This window comes from Lotus japonicus, chromosome 5, assembly GCF_012489685.1.
Source record: "Lotus japonicus ecotype B-129 chromosome 5, LjGifu_v1.2".
NCBI lineage: Eukaryota > Viridiplantae > Streptophyta > Magnoliopsida > Fabales > Fabaceae > Lotus > Lotus japonicus.
Genome location: NC_080045.1, coordinates 51,850,570 through 51,872,358, shown reverse-complemented (window position 1 = coordinate 51,872,358; position 21,789 = coordinate 51,850,570). Strand labels below are relative to the sequence as shown.

Genomic DNA, 21,789 nt, shown 5'->3' with positions numbered 1-21,789 from the left:
TGTGCATTTGGTCATTCTAAGGAGAAGAAGGGCAAGATGAGTTCAAGTGGAGGATTGCTGGAATTGGACTTATTGAGCTGGCCTTATATATGACCATACTGTGTCTGCTTGTACCAGTGTTTTTTTATTTTGGGGTCTTCCTGGGAGTCTATTGTGATATCATGTTCTAGGTTGGTTTGTCAATTTGTAATTTAGCTGTATTTTCTTTTCTCATCTTCTTTGTATTGGGTTGAAGTACCCCTTGTACTTCATTTCAATATATTATTTGGCTTATAAAAAAAAAACATTCCCTATGAATAAGGTGTCATCAGTGAACTGAATTATCAAGACATAACAAAATTTTCATTTCTCACTTTAAAAGCTAAAAATCTATGGAATGATATTGCACGCTTAAGTTTTCACGGTAACCAAAAAATTTATTTTACTCAAATATTTATTAAAAATATTTTTTTTTACAAGTCCATATAAGATGTACAGTAATTTATAAATGTATAAGAGTTTAGATTTAATTTAAAAAAAAAAGAGTTTAGATTTAGATTTTTTTGATTGGATTTAATTGATTTTTAGAACCACATTCGAAATCTGATATAATTATATTTTTTGAAACTAAATCTGATATATAAATTTAAAAGATTATATTCATTCTGTTTTTATCTTTTAAAATAGCTGTTGAATTTTATTAGATGAAATTGATTGATTTATTGCAACTTGCAAACTGTGGTATCTAACGTCGTCGTTTTACCTTGGAGGTTTGGTTTTTTCAGCGCAACCTTAGATTCCGAGGTGGGTTTGTGTTTGGAACATTGATATTTCATTCATTCTCTCTCTTTTCTTCTCGCAAATCGCAGTCGCAGCAATGTCCGGTGAATCTGCCAGCGCTATTCAAAAGGGTCAAGTAAGATTCAAACTTCATCTTTCATCATACAATACATACTCTTTTCGATTATTGAATTTGATTTTTGTGATCAGGTTGATCTCTTAGACTTCATAGACTGGTCTAGTGTTGAATGCCTCAATCAGAGTTCCACCCACTCTCTCCCCAATGCTATCAAACAGGTTCTTTTTTATTTCAATTTTCATTTTTTTTCAAAAGGCTTTTTTCTTTTCTTCTAGTAATAGCTAGCTGTGTAATTGTATTTATTTATTATTTAATTGATAAACTACATCAGGGGTATAGAGAAGATGATGGTTTGCATCTGGAGAGTGATGCTGATGAGCAGCTTTTGCTCTATATTCCTTTCACTCAAGTCATTAAACTCTCTGCCATTCTTATCAAAGGCCCTGAAGAAGAAGGTAACACCAATCACCTTCATATTTTTATAACTATAACTTTTTTCCCATTAGAGTCACAGTGTCAGTGTCAGTTATGAGTCTTGTAAATTGTAAGAGATTGCACAAGTAAGATGCCTGCCTGTGTACATACATCTCTCCTTTTGTTTGCATCTTGGTGCCTGAATTTAGAGTTTAGATGCTAAACATGATTGTTCAGTTTTTGATATTGTAGTCTTTTAGATAAGAAAGGAGAGAGAAGAGAATGAGACATATACTGAATATGATATGATATATATGATACAAAAGACTAAGCGTGGACGCTTACTTATACTAATGCTAGGCTCCGAACCCTAATCAAATAAGCAACAAATCATGATGGTTAATAGACGCCTAATTGAATAAGGAAATATATCATGCAATATAAAGAAACTGATTCTAAGAGATCATCCAAGATGCCCTAAGTCAAGATATTGTAAGTTTTTTCCATATAATCTAACACTCCCCTTCAAGCTAAAGCTTACTGAGTTTGATCTTGTTACAAATATATTCTTTAGAAAATATATAATTAATAGATTGTAGACCTACGGGATCTGGATGCTTTCCTTGGGACCTCTGCGAGGCCATACTGCATCTAGGATAGCCATGGGGCTTTCTTGAAATCTCTAGGACTACTGCTGGAATAGTGGCAAGGTCAGGCTGTTTTCTTTGGGATTGTCATAGGGGTAGGATGGTTTCACTGGAATAGCCATGGGAAGGGGCCAGCTTGTGAGACAAAAGGCTCCAAACAATCATTGGAAATGCCAAAGGGCACGCCTGAGCAAGTGTTGTTGCTAGGAGACACATTTAAACAGAGGTTGAACTAAAGAAAGAAGTGCACATCCTTATAGAGGACAGTGGTGTAACTCAAATGGGGCCAATAGGTCACAATGGGTATAGCCAATCGGAAGGCAGAAAAAACACTGAAACAGTACATGGAAGATGTGGTTTTTAATGAGAAGCATCCAAACATTTCAGATCAAAAAACCAAGGGCAGCCCCACGGAGGGCACTTGTAGGCAACCTAGGAGGTGAAGTGGTGGTCAAAGATGTGGTCAAGCGAGCCACTACCCATGGTGGAGGTGGTGCACGCAGGATGAGTAGCACCTTGAATAAAATTTCATCAGAAAGAGCGTGTGTGTGCACATGGCTTGTTGGCTCTTATGAAAGTTTCAGGAGTATGTAGATTGGCTCGTGACAAGTCTGATGTTGGTGGATTCGGTTGAAAAAAATTCCAATATTGGTGGCATTGGCAGGAAAACTGTCTGAATAAAGGACTACATGCTAGAGGATAGAGGAAACTAGAGATGCCACAGCGGCAACTATGGTCGAAGAGATTCAAGCCGGAGAATTTCACGGTGACTAAGGCTCGGCAAAGGTGTCTTGATGGAGGTGACAAAAAAAGTCACCAATAAAGAGAGAACTTGGGAGAGAAACAATGATAGGAATTTATGGATGGCTGACAAGAAGAAAATGAATCTAGAGATACTGTCATTGTTACAATTAGGGAACTTGGCAGCAAAACAGTAGTGGGACAGTTCGTGGAGGATTGTATTGCTCTGATATCATGTTGAAGCTATAAGGTTTTAGTTAACGGAGGAGAGAAGAGAAAGAAACAATTTTTTTACTATTATGATATGATATATATATATATATATATGATAGAAAATACAAAACATTAGCCACTACTTATAATAACTCTAGGCTCTTTATCCTAATTGATTAAGGAAACAAATCATGGATATAAAGAATAAGAGATCATCTAAGATGACATCAAGATGTTCTAAGATATTTTAATTTAATTTAATTCAGTTTATAACTTTATATATATTATCTGTACTAATTTGCTACTGCACATTTTTTTTCCCCTTGGTGACATGATTGTAAATTGTAATTGGATTTCTATATTGTATTTTAGGCCCCAAGACTGTGAAGCTCTTTTCTAACAAGGAACACATGGGATTTAGGTATATTTTTGCCAAAATCGTTTGTTTGTCATAGCACTTGTGTCTTATACTCTTATGATTTAATTAGTTGCTGATTGTTGATTCATGAAATTACAGTAATGTCAATGACTTTCCTCCAAGTGATGTGGCAGATTTGTCCCCAGATAACCTCAAGGTAGTTATTATATGACTCTTCTCCCAAGTCCACATGATGATATCCTTTTCTAATATCTTTGGAATAACTTCAATTACAATTTTCTTATTTGTTTTCTGACAGGGGAAACCGGTACCTCTAAAGTATGTCAAATTCCAAAATGTTCGTAGGTATGTTGTTTTTGGTTGTTCCTCATTTCTGAAGAAGCCTTCATTTTTATCATTCTCTTGGAGGGAATAGCTGCTAATTTGTGTTAATTACTTGAACAGCTTGACAATTTTTATTGAGGATAACCAGACAGGTTCTGAGATCACAAAAGTTCAGAAGATTACGCTGTATGGTACAACGTAAGTTTCTACCACTTTAAGTTTCTTTTGCTGTGAAAGACAGAATTAGCACCCCCGTTACGTTTTGCAGTTTATTTGTTTGTTCCCCTTATTTTGTCTGTCATTTCTCTATGTTTATTCAACCAATTAATGAAGGAGTGCACACACAATATAAGGTAGGATAAGTTATGAAAGAATGCATTAGAGAGAAAATCAGGGATTACATCTTGTGGATTAGATGGTAAAATCTCATCTTAGATCGTTTAGATATGTGTAGAGAAGTTCTATAGAAGCTCCAGTAATGCAATGGTTAGAGGATAATGGAGATCTAGAAAAACTACAGGCCAAACTGTTAAGGAAGATTTTGATTTGAATGGTTTGTCATTTGAAATGATTTACAATATGATATTATGATGTTGTTTGGTCCATATAGCTGACTTTATCTAGTGAAAAAAGGCTTTTGTTGCTGTTCTCGTTCATTGTTTGTTGGGCTATAGGATCCGGATATTCATTTTGTTTTTCTAGTTGCAATGTTATCTAGCAATTTTCTTTGTGATATCACAAATGCCATTTGGAAATCTGTGCTTAATTGACTTGCATGTGAGCTGTACCTTTCTTTATTCTATGGGTAAGGGGGTGGTTGGGAAATACTAAAAAATGATAAAGGTTCATTCTTGCAAGTCTTCTTGTTTACATTCTTATGTACATGTTAAAGGCTTGTATTCTGGTTATATAAAGTACTAACACATAAATTTTCTGATATTTTACTTTTAATGCAGAGTTGAAACAACTGACATGAAGGGTTTGAAGAAAGTTGAGGATCATTGAGCCCCTGGAAAAAATATATTCAAATTTGCTCCATATTCACCCTTAGAAATTTTGATTGGAAATGTGATATTCAACTTTACGCATGATGGTTTATGACTTCCAATGTCTATCTCATTTCATAATTCATACAAGACTGACGCACGGTTTTTCTGTGTGGTTGTAACGACTTATTTGATAGGAGTTAATGTTCAAGCTTTATGGATGTCTATTGTGCGTCTATTTATTGTTAAATCACGCATATCAAATGTAAAAAGAATTCACAAACTCAACAATTCAGAATTTGGGTGTTTGATTTTCTGTTGAACTCAACATAGATCTTTGCTCCTCTGTTTGTATCTTGAGAAATGTAAAATTATGTATGCATTGCTCTAATGTCAAAACAATTATGCACTTAGTTACACACCATAGCCAAAACCTTGAGTCCCATAAGCTGGTTGCACTAGTAATACTTCTTCACATTGTGTGCTTAGACGCAACAAATCTTCTATGTATCAACGAAAAGAATAGAATTCAAGTTTTATGTTAAATAAGTTTCCTCTATATAGTTTAGGATTAAATATGCTTCATGGTATAGGTCAAATCCATATAGGTTTGTTATGATACTCACATGGTCGGACGTGAACTTTTTTCGTCAATTTATAATTCTAAAATTTCGCTAATCACATTCTCCTCCTCTTTCCCCTTCATCATCTTCACCCTCCTTCTCCCACCCAACTTCCACAACCACCATTCAACTCCAACTCAACCACCTTCCCTTCCTCTACCTCCACAACCCCTTCTCCCACCTCAAACTTCTCTTTATGGCTCTTTCTCTAGATTTGGCCTTAGTCGTAAGTTTGTCTTATGTAATGAAGATTACATGTATGCATCTGACAGTGGAAAACAGAACATGGTAATGGCATTAGCTCCATACTGGCAATGCATGCCTTTCAACAAATATTTGTTTTGTCCATGTGACTGGGTTCAGGTTCGAGTAAATAATTTGGAAGATTATCAGGAGAAGGAAGGAAGTACCTGTTTGGTGGGTTCCTGTTCCTTTTTTTTAGCATATGGTAAAAAAACAAAAAGTAATGTAGAGTAGGAGCATGATAATTTTTAAATAAATTTCTAAGAACTTATCTAGATTTGAGTGACCTAAAATATATTTAACCCTGTAATCTACACATTGATGATGGACTGATGGTTGGGGCAGATAAACAGCTTCAAAGGAAGAGGTGTTACAACAGCCTAAGTTGAAGTCACATAGTTGCTGGTTATTCTTCAAACATAGACAGAGAGACTCAACAGCCACTTACAAATACACACCCTCCATTCCATTTGACTTACTTTCCGCTCTGTTTTGGACTCCATTGTTGGCCTGAAGCCACCCAGAAAACATGACCAAACTCACTCTCTTTCCTGAATGCTTTAGAGGAAGCATAGAGGGAAGTTTAAATCACAAAAAAAACATATGAAACTTCATCATACATGATCTTTGGCTGTTACTCCTACAGTCCTACAATAAACTTGATTGTATTCGTCGTGTTGATACAATTTCAAGGTTGTGTTTGTTACTTTTCAATAGAAACTGATTGGTCTGATGGAAATCACAAAAAAACCAAAAAAGATGCACCAGCCGGGAATCGAACCCGGGTCTGTACCGTGGCAGGGTACTATTCTACCACTAGACCACTGGTGCTTTGTTGTTACAAAAGCGATGTAATTATTTAATTATTTCTGAATACTACTCTTGTCATTAGGCCACATATTTGACGCGCCATTTTGTCACAATATATTATTCACCAAGTTTTTTTTAATAAGCAAATATTAATGGTTAGTAATGTTAGTAAATTAGTTTGATTCATCAGAATTTAAATTTTGACTCCTCACTCTCCATTCTCATTAACCCTAATGTCATCTAACTCTTACTACTTAAGTTAATCCTCAAAGATATAATTCGTCAAGTGTTTTAGGTTAAACACACCGGAAAGAAATTAGCCCTCAAAACTCAGCATTACATAGTATATTCTTCATTACCTCAAATTAAGGTGGGAATACGTTAGACCATTCATAAAGGCCTATGGTTATATTAGCTTCAAGTTAGACCAAACTAAATTAGAAGTCCATTTTGTTAAAAAAGAAATAGGTTCAAATTATTCAAAAAATCTTGTAAACCTAACCGCTATAGCCTATTTAAATAAGTACTCCGTACATGATTAATATATAAACACTTAATTATGTTAGAATTTTCCATAATATCTTGATTATATAATGATTTAAGGATATTACTACATTTCAAAATAGATTCATGACCTATATAACTAGCTTATGAACTAAATAGGCTCTCACACCAACACAATCAAGGTTATTTTCATTCATACCTTGTTATCTTCCTAATTTGTTTATACAAAGACTTCTTTTAGTACAATTTAACTTGTTAACCTATAAGTTTGTTGGTCTCTTTGTAAATACGTATGTGGCCATGTAAAAATCTTATTATGAAGCATATCGACTTTTAAATAAGCTATCGGACCAGGTCAGACTTTAAAAAATGTCAGATCTAACCTGAAAAAAGACAATAACGGATAACAAGTCAGATTTTAACCTTAAAATTTTTTAAGCAAACCAAACATATTTATGTGAAGTCTAGCTCAACCCAGCCTATTCTCACACCTAACCTCAGATTTCTACCCAATTCAATCCATCAGTTTCCTTGAGATCAAATGGTCCATAGACCATATGCATCTAAGAGAAAGAAACAAAAGGAAAAGCAAACATTGGGGTCAAAACAACCCCTAATTAATGTCTAGTTTTCCTAATTAATTATTTGTTTAAGTCATATTATATGATGCTTGATGAGGTTAACTTGAGATAAAACGATTGAGTGGAAGTTTAGGTAGGAAAGTTTAAGGCCAAAGCTACCATGTCCCATTTTCCACGAAAAAGAGAAAAAGCACCAATACAAACGCCACAAAGAGGTTGCAAACCATTAATTAAGAAATTGCGTTGGTAAAGAGACATTAAACTATCGTACGTGTAGGGAGTTAAAGTCTATTTAATCATCAACATTGAGTTTAATGATGTGTAGCACTTCATCAATCCTTGTAGAAAGAGAAAAGTTTGAAATTTTTCGCCTTTTGTTGGTTCTGAGAATATATTTTTATTTTTTTATCTCACCATCTATAACAGTGACTAATCCCTTCAATGCGAATGCTAACATTAAGTGGTTAACATCTAACCACTAAATGTGTTGTGTTTCATTTTTATGAATAACGATCGAAACCCCGACCCCATAATTAAAAGACAAGATAAGCTAACTACCAAAGCACACCGTTTGGTTGAATACCATTTTATGTGATTGTGTGAACCTCATTTATCAATCGTATCAGTGGAAATCACAAAAATGGTCCCCCATATACTCATTGTTCCCATGCTCAATTTGGTTCATTCCAATTGATGCCTACCTCAAATACAACACAGACAATTTATATGAGAGAAAGAAAGAAAAAGCATGAAAGGTTCATTCCAACCAAGTTTTTAAAAGCATGCACCTTAGGATAATATAGAAACTCTCGCTAGCTACTAGAATGTGTGCATGTGGTGGCGTGAGCGTGAAATTATTAAATTCTTCATTACAAGATAGTATAGGACCACATGCACACATCTTTCTCCTTGTTTTACTTTTCATCTTCTTATGCTTTATGGTTTCTGCGGTCCCTAATTTGATTGCTAAGTTACCAAAATGGCCAATCAAGAATAACCATGGTCCGTGATTGATGCCTTATTTTCTCCATATTTCTCTTGTGATGAACTTCTTTTTCATCTATTAGAATTAAAATATCATTTACAGGAGACAATGTTGTTCAAATCATAGATGACATTAAACCTAAAATCTTTACTTAAGAAAAAAATTAACGATGTATCACTTGAATTAATTATGAAAACTCGTTGCTTTGCTATACTTTGCTTTTTAAATTAATAAATTAAGTATATCTTCCATGGGGTTTTAAAAAAAATTATGTCTGATTTACAACAACGAATAGACTAATATATAACACAAAATAAAAAATAAAAAAAAGGAAGAAAGATATAGATGTGTACTAAAAAATAAAGGTATAGATTAACACACAATACAAATATATAAAAAGGAAAGAAAGAAAGTGATCTATCTTAAAAATTTCATTACATGAGACAAAAGAGATGACACTGGAAACGTCAAAACTAGCTACAAAGTCCCAGAGATGGTCCAAATTTAGCCTAATAAAGAACCATATACTTTTGATATGTATACATACGTTTGCAATCTTCCCATCTCCCTTATATGTATGCAATCCTCGACTTTTGAGAAGAGGGAGAGAAGATGTGTATATATACATATATAGCAGAAGAACTAAAGGAGTAGAGATCAAGATTATAAGCTAGTGCAGTCTATGTTTATATAAAGTCTCGGTTCGTGCACCTGCAATAGTTGAAGCTGCCAGCATGATCTGAGCTTACCTTCTTGTAATAATGGTAAGAACAGATCATATGGCAGCTTCACCTGTTGAATGGAAGCATACAGACCCTAATCACCTTTCTCTCATCTTTGAAAAGATGAATTTCATTCGGCATCACACAGCCCTTTACAAAAGGTTTCTTTTCTTCATTAATTCATTATTGGCGCTCTTCTATAAATATATGTGAACTCTATATTCCATTGTTATTGCTAACTTTCTTGGTGTTTTTCACATCAAAATATGTATTTTTCTGAATAGTTGAATTGCTGTGTTCTTCTGTTGGTCAAATCTGGAAATGGCACTCGATCCGTGGCAAAAAGAAAGAGGAGAGGGATCGTGGCATGTGTTCAGGATTTTCAATGCATCCTCTTGCCTTGGATATGAGGACAGTGTTTTTTACTTTTTAAGAACTTTTGTAAGTCACCTAAAACTTTTTTTCCCCATCTTTTTCTGTATCTTATGCTATCTTAATTCTTATGCATTGGTTTTCATTTGTACTATAATCTTACCTACCTATAGATTATTTTTAAATTCGTGCATATACTCTATTCTATACGCATGAATTGAGTTCCCAACTTCCAGATCTACAAAAAAACTGAATATATATATATATATATATACATATATATATATATACATATATATCTTATGAGAAAGGTAATCTTATGTGAGAAAATGAGAATAAATCACGACCGTTAGATCTAACCATCAACGGTCAAGATTAAAACATTAAGTCATGTGACTTTTTTAAGTGATCATGTGACAATCACATGACCATTAAATTCTTTTAATCTTAACCGTTGATTGTTAGATCTAACGGTCGTGATTTATTCTCATTTTCTCAAATAAGATTACTTTTCTCATAAGATACATCTCCTATATATATATATATATATAGTTGTGCCCAAATAGATATTGGATTTCTTTCTCTCACTTGAAAATTATGGAATGCTCAACACAGATCTTGAATATAGCTTCCCTTGAAAAATTTCAATACATGCCATGCTCTGCTACCTAAATTTGATGAAAATTTCTCAAACATTTTGTATGATGGTTCGTCTGGGAAATGAATTGATGAGAGAAAGGAAAAGGAAAGATTAGTAATGTATAGAGGATTTTGCTTGATGGCACGAAATGGTTAATAACTAATGAAAGTGACAAAAATAGGGGTTTATTAATCCTACTTAAATAAATAAATATATATATATATATATATATGATAATTAGTTATTTACTGTACAGGTTGTGACTGAATGTGATTTGGATACTATTAAATTTTGTGTGCTAGCTTAGTGCCGATTAGTGTAAGAATATATGCATGTTCATTCTCAACTTTTGTTCTGAGTCTGACCTCAATGTTGTTTACCAAAAGAAGCCTACCTGAAACTTCATTTATTTTGAGTATTTGGAGATTTTAAAGTAGATAAGAACAAGAAAGGAACTTTAATTTAGTCTTAACTTCGACGGGGAGACAGTAGCAAGAAAGCCCAAGGGACAACTGTAGGAAGAGCAGTATAGTTGCTAACTAGATCAAGGTCACTCGCCACGAGCTCTTGCTGCAAAATGTTAGACTTGATGCAATGGTGGTGGAGATCAACATCACTAAGCCAGTTTTTGCCTTGCTCTACGCGAAGCCCCACCCAATTAGGCTACCATGCTAAACAAGCCTAGTATGGAGCGAACTGCAAGTAAATGTCGGTAATCAACCACTTGACTTCACGTACAAATCCAGTCAAATCACTTGAGAAGTTTTGATTGTGAAGATGGGTGGCGAGCTTCCAATTTAGGTACATCTTCAGGAAAATATTGTTGTTGGCTCTACCATACGTAGCGTCGTACTGGAGAGGTGCATACGAAAAAACTCTAACACCCAAGTATTAGGATATGGTGGTGTCAGGTAGAGGAAGATGGAATAAAAAGTGTACGTACCTCTAGTTTTCTAAGACATGTTTTTCATTTATTGGATTGGGTCTTGAGGATCCGAAGTGTGAGGGTTGTGATGGGTACGACTCGCAAGAAGAGTTATTGGATCTTCTCACATGCTGTTTGATTGAACGGGTGGAGGAACGCTTGCCATATTGTAGCAGGGGTTACAAGCGTCACGCTCAATCCTTGGTTAGTGGGTTGCTGACTTTGGATGATATGTGAATGGTGAAGCATCGTACTTAGGCCCTCAATTTAATTTAATTGATGTTGAGAATTCAAGTGTGAGTAAGAAGTTCATATTAGATTGAACACTCTATAAGTAAGATGTCTCATATACCCAATGCATTAAGGTTTTGAGTGAAAGATGTGTGGTGTCAAATCTACTTGTGGTTTGTTTTTGTTAGCTGAATGTGATGATCCCCCGAAGTTTAATTTTATCCTCTTGCAACCCAACAATGGTATTAGAGCTTATGGTTATTAGTGTGATCATGATGACGGCATGTCCCATTGATGAAGATTCAACAGCGGTGCAAGTAATAGTTTCTATTTTCTAACTTGATTTCATGTATATAAGAAGAATAATAGTTTATTCACATATTTTTCACCTCCACCTTGATATAGGTGGAAAAATGAGAGAATTAAGTGATTTGATAGGTGATATGTTAAGAAAGACGGAAAAAGATAGAATGATATATTGCTGGACTATAAAGTTCATTTTTTGATTTTTTCTTCTTCTTCAAAGTCTGATTAATAAGTATACGATATGTCACCCATTTCTTTACTAAATTTTCATCATTTCAGAGCTAATCCCATTTTTGAAAAAAATAAAACCATTTTAAAACTTTAGTTAGCTCGATCAACTTTGAAGTGTTATAAATCAATTTCTTAAAGAGAAAATAGGAGATGTACTGACAATTTTTTTTAAAGAATTTCATTTCATTTGGAAATTGGTGAGTTATTTCATTGTTTGGATTCCTAAATACTCTGTCCACAAAAGATTGAAGAGCATAAACCTATTTATCTGATATTGATAATATTGTCCCAGTACAAGATTGGTGCTATAATTAGCTTAAGGCAAAAGCTAAGTCCTCTCCAGAAAATTTAGTGCCGGTATATTGTAGTTCACAATTCATATTAAGCTGCTTGAAGCTAGTATTTAGCATCAGTCTCAAAAGTTGACACTACATTGGCATTGTCTTAGGTAACGTTACACACTTGATAAGATGATTGATATTATTGTCCTTTTGTTAGCGTTGATGTGGCGATGCAAAAGTTCAAATTTTTTTAACTGCATTGTCGGCTAGGCCCGACACCGATATTGGTTGTTAATGCAATTTAAGATGAGTTATACCATCATTTGCTTACTACTTGAAGGTCTCTAGATTTTCGATCTCATCTCATGACCAAGCAGTACACCTAACTTGGACTTACTTCGCTTAGTATCTCTAAGTTAGAGGTTCTTTTTTACCTGCACGATACCCCCAGCCTTTAGGTTCTAAGTTAGCCAATGATGTAAGTCATCATTAAATTTACATTGACAAATATAGATAATCTACATGCATGAAGCAGATTATAAGGACATACTGCACTCATATTATACTAATATTATGTGTAGAAATTCTGGAATTAGAAAAGTCATGTTTGTTGGCAACTTCCATATCACATTGTTGCTCTACAGTTTGGATGGATTTTAAATGTCTCGATGTAACCCGAAATGCATGCATAATATTCTAACACGGACAATTGGACATTACCGCCAAGAATGTTCAATACTCACCGGCCTATTCAAGTATCCTAAAAAAGTTAATAAAAAAACCTAATTCATCATCTAAATTAGCATTTTTCTAATCACAATTTTTATTTTATGCATAGCATTAATAATTTCTATGTACACGTCGAAAGCAAAAGCAAACACAAGAAGCATATATCAGTATTTTCAGTCAACTGATCAACATTTCAATCTCAATCTCAATAGCAACAGCAAATTCAAACATAAAAAATTCAAGAGCAACTACCTTTAATAGACTCCAATATTCCATTACTTCACTATTTAACTCTAACAGACATTAGTGTGTTACGAGTTACGACAGTAACGTGTTAGATATGTACATGGGCCACAATTGAAAGTTACAAGGACCATTTTAAAAATTAATACCAAGTATAGGAATTAGGTACCAATTATACTTTCACAAAAAGGAAAACAATCTATACTACCTGGTATATTCATGAAGTGATCTTTTGATGCACTTCATGCACAATTGCTCCCCATAAAAATGTGGGGAAAGCTGAAAAGAACTCATTAATCATTGCCACTCAATATTGGTAATAATTGAAAATGAGTGTTTGCATTTATAACTTGCTAATGACACACTACACACGGTAATTTGAGGTTTCTCATTTGCAATTTGTTGATGACACACTACTAATAAGGACTGTTATTTTGAGAATACTTGGATTAGAAAACTTTTGAAGTTGTTTGAATTAGCTTCAGAGTTTAAGATGAATGCACTCGGGTATCAACATCGTTCCTTACTCAGAGTGAGAAATCTAATCTATCAAAGGTAGGGGCTTACCTTTTTTCCATTTTCCCCTGTCCTCTCTAACCCTAGATTTTCATATCCATGGTGTAGCCATCTATGCATGCGTAAGGCCTTAGGTTTTACTTGCGCTTCATTAAAATCTCAAAAAGAGATACTTTGTTTGTACAAATTGCACCATGTATCTTTGGGCTTACCCCAGTTGGGCCTTCATTATTAATATAGTTACCAAAACACTACACCCTCCAACACACTTCTTATTATTGGTTTATTTTTTGAAAAACACATTTCTCTCATTTCTTAAAAAATTTGTTGAAGGCTTAAAATTTAGCCAATCACATTGAGTATTTAAAAGAGTGTGTTAGTAGCACTTCTCATTAGCCAATTTAACTTTCAGATATGTTGGATGATTATGTTGAAAATACGTTGTCCTCCTTGCATGAAACCCTTGACATATGCACCACTATTATGAATTTTTTTACCCTTAATTCATGCTTATGTCAAGCTTGTAGCCATCAACAAAATAATTGTGCTGAGTTTATAGCCTTTACTTCATTAAGAAGCTAAACATAAAACAAAGGGAAGAATGACACCAAAAGTGCCTAACCATGAATTATCAATTACATTGAACTTCACAAGGAAGAAAACAATTGGATACTTATTAATCTCAGACTTGAACTCATAATTTGGAACTTCTAGTGCAGTAAGCACAAACCAGTGCCTCAAAAAGGCTTATACCAAAATACAACAGGAGCACCAAACTACCACTCTACACATGAACCACCAACATTACAAAACATTGACAGCTAAATAACGATAACCAGTGACCTCTTAAGTGGCAATAATAAAATCCAACCCTTCACTTGAAACATTTAGATGAGTGCTAAGACCATGAACTAACCCCTTCATTCTTTTCCGTCTGCAGCACGAAGTGATCCTAGTTGAACTGGGGCTTGGGTTTGCACCACCTTGGATGTTCCATAAACTGCTAAATCAATACCTTTAGCCTTCTCCTTGTCAAGCTGCTCCTTAATCCAGAAATATGTAATCCTCAGCCCATCCTACAATATCAGAATTGAGATACAGCTCTAAGTATAAACAAAATCTTGTGGATGTTCATTAAGACAAAGAGGATAAGGTCAACTTGGGAAGTTGAGTAGAAACTTCAACATTCCATTACTGAATTTGAAGAAGATAAAGGGAGAATTCGTTTTATTACAGCAGTACCTATGATCAATGACTACTCAGCAGATCGTATACTAAACTTTGCATAAACAACATGGAATAGGATTAAGAAGGTAATTTTCACCCAATTAATTACATTATTACCTTCAATTTCATTGTTGGAGCCCAGCCAAGTTTCTCTTTTATCAGTGTATTATCTGAGTTACGACCACGAACACCCTCTGGTCCAGGAATGTGATGTATAGGAATATTCTTGTTCTCAAAGCTGAGAACAATCTCAGCCATCTCATTCATGCTGACCATCTCATCACTTCCAATATTTACTGGCTCACGGAAGTCGGATTTAGTCAATCTAAAGACAAAAGTGGAGACAAATTCAAGTATTACCACAAGTAATAATTAACTGAAGAAAAAGACAAAACATCTACATAATTACTTGATAAACACTGAATCATCTTCCCCAACCCAACTAAATAAGGCAAATCCTAAATTATGTAAAGGCAGCAATCCCTCATTCCCTCCTATAGTGTGTACTTTTGTCCCAATTCATAAGAAGAGTTTCGTTCACTTTTTAACTTGAAGTGCATGCTATCGTTCGTTTTCATGTGTCAACGAATATTCAAACACAACATAGTCATTGAATTCAATAGCATTGACTGAGCTAATAAATTCTTGCAAAAAGACAACTTCAAATAACTGGGTTTTGCAAAGAAACCTACTAATGAAATTGACAACTACTTAAAACAGATTAACATGGAAATTTACTCTACTGGTTTTGCTTTCATCATCAATCATAAATATCACAAGATAACTTTTTTTTATTCAAACAAAGAAAACCTGGAAAGATTCAGCCAAGACCTACCTAAGAACACCTTCAACACATTCATCAATGAAGGTGAATGATCGCGTTTGCAAACCATCTCCCCACATCTCAAATCTGTCAGTAGAAGTGATTGTCTTTCGACAAAAAGCAGCAGGAGCCTTCTCCCTTCCACCTGTATGAGAAAACAACAAACTTATTAAATCCAAATGTCTACAAAAACTAAAAAAAACATTGTCTGGTAATTTGCTCATTAACAAAACTACAAAAGAAAAAATTAACTTAAAACATGCCTTTCCATGTTCCAAAAGGGCCATATATGTTATGGAACCTCCCAATGCGACATTCAATTCCAAAATCTTTGTTATAGTGCTTGCATAACTCCTCTGTTGCGAGCTTCTCTAGTCCATATGCATCTTGTGGCTACAAAGTCATAAAATTAAACACATCAATCTCAATCATCATGTAAACATGAAGAACCAAAAGCAATATTAAACATTTAAAGGTCACAAACAAACCTCAGCTGGCCATGCATCAGCCTCCTTCAAGCTCACATTAGTTTCCAACTGTTTGAATTCAGGATAGATACAAGCACTAGAAGCATAAAAAAACCTGTAAAAAGGAAAGGTTTTGGCATGAGTAAAGTACATCATATAAGTAAAACTAAGGTCACATTGTGGATGTTTGTTCAGTAATTGCTCCAAAAACACATAACTGAAATGATGGACAAGATGGATAACCTCTTAATGCCATTAATCCTGGCAGCCTCAATCATGTTGAAACTAATCATTGTGTTGTTGTACATAATCACAGAGTGGTTGGACTGAATAAAACCCATCCCACCCATATCAGCAGCGAGATTGAAAACATGATCAACCCCCTTAGTGACCTTGAGGCAGTTATCCATGACCCTGAGATCAACAAGATGAAATTCATCACAAAACATGTCCTCACTCATGTGCTCATTTTTTTTCCAGTCCGAGGCAATAATGTAGTGCCCCTCAGTCTTGAGGCGCCGCGCAATGTGCGATGCGATAAAACCCCCAGCTCCAGTGATGGAAATCTTAAGCTTTTCCGATGGCCAGTAAAGCTCCCTCTCAAGGTTCTCATAGGTGTATTCACCATAGTCAGTTTTTCCAGTACTTCCCATTCTGCATATGAGATGAATTAAAAAGGGTAACCAGAAAATTTTCTTAATTGAATTTTAAAACATGGGTAGGTACTCCATAAACAAAAACAAAAACTTCAGTTGTGAATCAAGGGACAAGAAGTTGCACCACAGAATATGAAATGCTACAATTCAACAAAATTCCTATTTAATTACATAAAACACATGCGGGCACATGAGGGATTCTAGAATGCAATTAAAATAATGGAATCATATGATAAACAATAACTCATTAATCATTATAGTTGGCAAAAAAATAGAATTAGAAGTAAGTAGGTTGGAAAAAAAAATCTAAATACAATATATATTTTTTGTTTGGGTGGAGAGTATCATCGAATTGAGGCAGAGCAGAATACAAAAATATGTAATACCAAGCATAATGGGTGAGAGTGGAACAAAAGAATGACATGCAGAGAAAAAAAAACAGAGGATGTATATACCAGACAGAGTAAAGTCGTTACATGAGAATTTGAAGACAAAACCATGAGAGTTCAAGGTTTAAACCCTAAACTGGGATATAAAACCGAAAGAAAAAAGCGAGATACAGAATATACATAAAGAAGTTGGAGTCAAAAAAGGGAATTGAGGAACATAGATACCTGTGCAGAAGGAAAAGAAGGAGATTGGGGAAGAGAAGAGTGGAAGATAACGTGTGAAGAGAAGATATTGAGAAGTTGTTTGAGATTGAGGGGGCATTGGTTTGCTATATATAGGATGAAAAGTGGAGAGCCAATGACCGTTATTTGCTTCCAATAATTGGCTAGTCACCCCCACACAGACAAAACAACATTTGATTACTCCACCCAAACGCAATTTTATTTACTGTTTTTGAATGCACCAGATAAAAAAAAAAATTCATCGGAAAACTACCACATAATATTATGATAATATTAGACTTTTTTTGAACGTGATAATATTAGACTTGATAAGATAAAGTTTGATAAAAGTTTAACATTATTAAGCGTTTTTTTTGTCTTGACCAAGGTATCCCCACAACCGACAGCCGTGAGACTAATTCCTCGCCTCACGGTCAGCGCACTAAGCGGTAAACGTTTTAATTGTATAACTTATCATATTGATAAAAATTTATCAAATTAATAATTAATTTTTAAAACTATTTCATAACTCTATCAAATAGTTAAACTTATTAAATTACACGATAGAGGTAGTGGAGGTGATGGTGATGATGGTTTAGTGTATGGTGGTTGTGACAGTATAGGTGGTGTTGCAGGTGGCAATGGTGGTGGTAATGGCGATAATGGTAGACGGTGGTGGTGGCAGCAAGGTAGTGGTAGAGGGTGTGGTGGTGGTGTGGTAGGGCGATGATGGATGTAATTCTTATGGTGGTAGTGATGTGGCGAAGGGTGGTGGTGGATGCGGAGGATGGTGGTGATGGTGACAGTGACGATGGTGAAAGTCAGTTGTGGCAGTGTTGGAGGGTGGTGGTGGCAATAGGTTAAATATTTTAGAGTAATTTATACGTAACAATCTTATCATGTCTTATCTTACTATGTATTGAGTAACCTGTCATTTTAATGTGTAAGAATGGATTGATATAGATAAACATATACAATACAATATTAACACACAACAATGGATAAACATAAAATGTTAATATACTATTAATCCTAATGCAACGTATCAAACGAGCCTTTAATTGAAACAGATTGATTCAGATTTAGAGTGTTTAAATGTTCGAATTAATTAAACATATTCAATTTAGATTGTTTCAAATTTATTGATTTTTACTTTTTCACTCGAACCAAACCAACTTAATCTCAATTGAGTTGGTTCAACTTTAGAGGGATATTATTCATAACTATTCACTCACATCAAAACGTTCAAGTACAACTCATCGAGAACAAATAGATTTAATATTTTAACTCATTTATAATGTATTTTTATTATGAAAATAATATTAGTTTCAATAGTTTTATTTGATGAAATTATTAATATCATCATCACACATATTCATGTCATCATCATTGAATAAATGTATATTGCAATTTATAGTATGAAAAAATACAATATGCATATCACACTTTAAAATGTAATATGCACAGTAAGAAGTGCGGTATGCATTTTTGTATACCACACTTTAATATACATATGTGTGGGGATCACATCAACTATTTTGCCTTTTTTTTTACTTTATTTATTTATCAAGGAGTAAAGAAATTAATTGTTCTTGATATTTCTCATTCACTCACACATGAATGAGCAGATCAGAAAAGAAAAAATATAAGTAAGTAATATAATATATGATGTAATAGAAAATGTGAACAAGAAAATTAAAAATAAATATGAAATTAAGAGTGGAAAATAAAAAAGTGTGAATGAATCATTACTTCAAGAAAAAAATATCAATCACACATTTTCTTTACATTTTATAAAAGTACTTTATCATGCGTGTGGAATCTAGGTACTCCTATTAAATAATTAATTAAGCTTAGTTTAGTTTAATGGATACACTAGGAAATTTATTAGAAATTGGGAGGCCTATACTCAACCACAAAAGCTAGCTCAAGAGTTGAGGTTTGCACTACCCTTATAAAGGCTATCTATGCTCTATCTCTAGCCAATGTGGGACTTCTAACACACCCCCTCACGTCCAGGACTGAACAACCTGGAACGTGGGATCAACAACAACGGGTGGCCCAATAATGGGAGGTCTCCACAACAAACAACAACTGGATCTAGGATAGGCTCTGATACCATATTAGAAATTGGGAGGCCTATACTCAACCACAAAAGCTAGCTCAAGAGTTGAGGTTTGCACTATCCTTATAAAGGCTATCTATGCTCTATCTCTAGCCAATGTGGGACTTCTAACAAAATTCAAACGTGAATTGACAAGGTTAGGAAGCTACTTGAGTGCACACCGTGACGTAGAGGCTGGGTTGATTCATTGAAGCCTTGAAGGAGAAGGAGTAGTGTTGAAGTAAGCATCCATTAACAAAACCAAATAGAAATGAGTGCCACTGCATGCCAAAACCAGACACAACACAACACACAACACAAGGCGCCGTTTAGGACATGGGAGTGAAACTACCTGGAAGCTGCTGCTTTCATAAGCAGCCTTAATTTTTTAGGCTGATAAGATCTTCCCATGATAATGCCTAGGTTCTCTTCACTAATCATTTAAATAATCTCATCTATTTAATATGTATGTGGTAAGTTCTAAATGACATATGGATTGAGGAGGGGAAGGTCCGGTGATCAATCCGTAGCGGGTGCAAATTTCACTAAGGTGTCCCTATTGGTGAGAGACATTTGACTATCTCCCTTAAAACTTTGAAATCATAAAATTTTAATTTTAATATAAGATAATACTTTACATATGAGAATATTATAGTACACTGCACACATTTGTTTTTGTCAATATAGCTTGGAATAAATGGTTAAATGGTTGCTAAATGACACCTACAATATGCGAAACAATATCTCATATCTCAGAGAGTACTATAGCAATGCACAGATATACTATAAGAAAAAGAAAAATAGTTGACATAATCAGCATAAAGCATGAAATAAAACCCTAAAGGCTATACAGAAGCCCCTAAAAATCTCAAATTAACAGATAAATTAAATGACTTTAAAGATAGGATATATCTTTTTTGAATAGCGCTCCCAAAGAAGCAATTCAACTGACTCTGCCAGGGTTGTAAGCCGTGCGGCTATCAAGAAAGCCCAAAGTGAGACTTCAACTACTACACACTTTTGTTTCATCATCCTCCCCTCTCTCTGGGTCCATATAGTAGGTACTACTGAAAAGAGACACAGACCCTAATGGTTGATATAACACTCGCATCCCAAATAATATGTGTTTTAGGCGCAAAGTTTACTTTTTTTAGGATTTTATCGAAGATCTAGGAGAGATTTGATGATGGATTGTTGCTCTTTATAGTCACATTTACTTTGGCTTTCTTCCCACGAGAAAGTCATGTAAAAACCTTCACGCTCACCTATCAGAGACTTGTACCAATTTTGATTGGGATTGCAGCCTGTGTGGCCATCTCCTTAGTTGTTTTCCCAGTGTGGACATGTGAAGAGCTTAACAAATTGATAGCTTCTAACATAGAACAACTAGTATATTACCTAGAAGGTATATTTGACCCAGTCCTTAGTTCGCATGCTTATATTTGTGTTGTATATGTCAATAACTAAACATCTTCATTCTTTCTTAGGTTTCGCAGGCAAATATATGCATGACCCAGATGATAGAGAAATACTTGAGATCAAGGGAGGACATCAAAGTGTTTTTAATTCTGTAGGAGAAGAAGAGTCTTTTGTACGCACTTCATTTCTTTTTCTTTTTCTTTCATTTTTGTATTCTAGACATCATTCAACATTTTCATTTTTTGGAATGATTCAAGACTTGATTTTATGTATTTCTCAACATCTACAAGCAAATTTCGCGGGTTGGGAACTAAGCTACGTTGGCTTTAGGCTTTGTTATCCTTGGAAGCAATACTTAAAAATTGGAGCACTTGTTCGGGAATGTGCTTACAAGATTTGCACCCTCGAAAACTACCTTAATTCAAAAATTGAATCATTGATTGAGGTATTTAAACTTGAATGTCTATTGTGAAAACAAATTAAGCTTAATCTGCCAAAAGTTCATACAATTTGGTTATTGTAGACTTATCTTGGGTTTAAGTGTGGAGTTAAAGCATCATGCATTAAGATTTGTTTTGAGTCTAACAAGGCGTTAAAGGAGCTATCTTCGTCAATCAAAACCATGGCTGACTCATCAGCAGCTAAAATCCACATAGAAAATTCAAAGGCTGCCACTGAATAGCTCATTTTTGCGCTGGAAACTCATGTTAATGGTAGTGTTTGGCCCAACTTTTTTGTGGCTTAAAAGTTCCTTAAAAGTTAAAGTTAAAAATAAGAGCTAAAATAAAAAGTAAAAAGCTGTTTGTCAAATTTATTTTAGAAACAGCTTTTTTTTGACTAATTTGTTATACCCGTTTTCTAAAACGGTGTTCAATCCTTAACGCAGTCTATCTCTTTTTTTTGGACGGTGTTGTCTTTCTCTAATTGCCCATTCTTTTCTTATACTACGAACCATCAATCTCTTTGTAACTTAGCTTCACGTGAATGGTGGAACAGTA

The 21,789-nt window shown here is 34.5% G+C and overlaps 3 protein-coding genes, 1 long non-coding RNA gene and 1 other non-coding gene across 5 annotated transcripts; 3 read left to right on the top strand and 2 right to left on the bottom strand.

Moving 5' to 3' along the window:
- Nucleotides 1–717: 717 nt before the first annotated feature.
- On the top strand, nt 718–4,870 carry LOC130720743 (PITH domain-containing protein At3g04780). The gene is made up of 8 exons (XM_057571435.1): nt 718–895; nt 970–1,056; nt 1,170–1,293; nt 3,226–3,274; nt 3,371–3,428; nt 3,531–3,577; nt 3,677–3,754; nt 4,513–4,870. Exons 1-8 carry the CDS (start codon nt 857–859, stop codon nt 4,559–4,561), a joined length of 531 nt encoding a protein of 176 aa, XP_057427418.1. The 5' UTR covers nt 718–856; the 3' UTR covers nt 4,562–4,870.
- A 1,298-nt stretch (nt 4,871–6,168) lies between these two features.
- TRNAG-GCC (transfer RNA glycine (anticodon GCC)) lies at nt 6,169–6,239 on the bottom strand. Its single transcript has one exon. It is a non-coding gene; the product is annotated as a tRNA-Gly (tRNA).
- A 2,478-nt stretch (nt 6,240–8,717) lies between these two features.
- Nucleotides 8,718–9,539, top strand: LOC130720820 (uncharacterized). Its single transcript, XR_009013246.1, has 2 exons — nt 8,718–9,171; nt 9,295–9,539. It is a non-coding gene; the product is annotated as an uncharacterized LOC130720820 (long non-coding RNA).
- Nucleotides 9,540–14,098: 4,559 nt separating this feature from the next.
- Nucleotides 14,099–17,429, bottom strand: LOC130720278 (GDP-mannose 3,5-epimerase 2). The gene is made up of 7 exons (XM_057570907.1): nt 17,272–17,429; nt 16,245–16,655; nt 16,023–16,116; nt 15,798–15,927; nt 15,547–15,679; nt 14,829–15,036; nt 14,099–14,560 (listed from the first exon to the last, which is right to left on the bottom strand). The coding sequence occupies exons 2-7, from the start codon at nt 16,652–16,654 to the stop codon at nt 14,405–14,407; spliced, it is 1,131 nt and encodes a 376-aa protein (XP_057426890.1). The 5' UTR covers nt 16,655; nt 17,272–17,429; the 3' UTR covers nt 14,099–14,404.
- Nucleotides 17,430–19,856: 2,427 nt separating this feature from the next.
- Nucleotides 19,857–21,473, top strand: LOC130719749 (aluminum-activated malate transporter 7-like). Its single transcript, XM_057570357.1, has 5 exons — nt 19,857–19,934; nt 20,546–20,818; nt 20,860–20,942; nt 21,011–21,252; nt 21,346–21,473. The coding sequence occupies exons 1-5, from the start codon at nt 19,857–19,859 to the stop codon at nt 21,471–21,473; spliced, it is 804 nt and encodes a 267-aa protein (XP_057426340.1).
- Nucleotides 21,474–21,789: the final 316 nt, after the last annotated feature.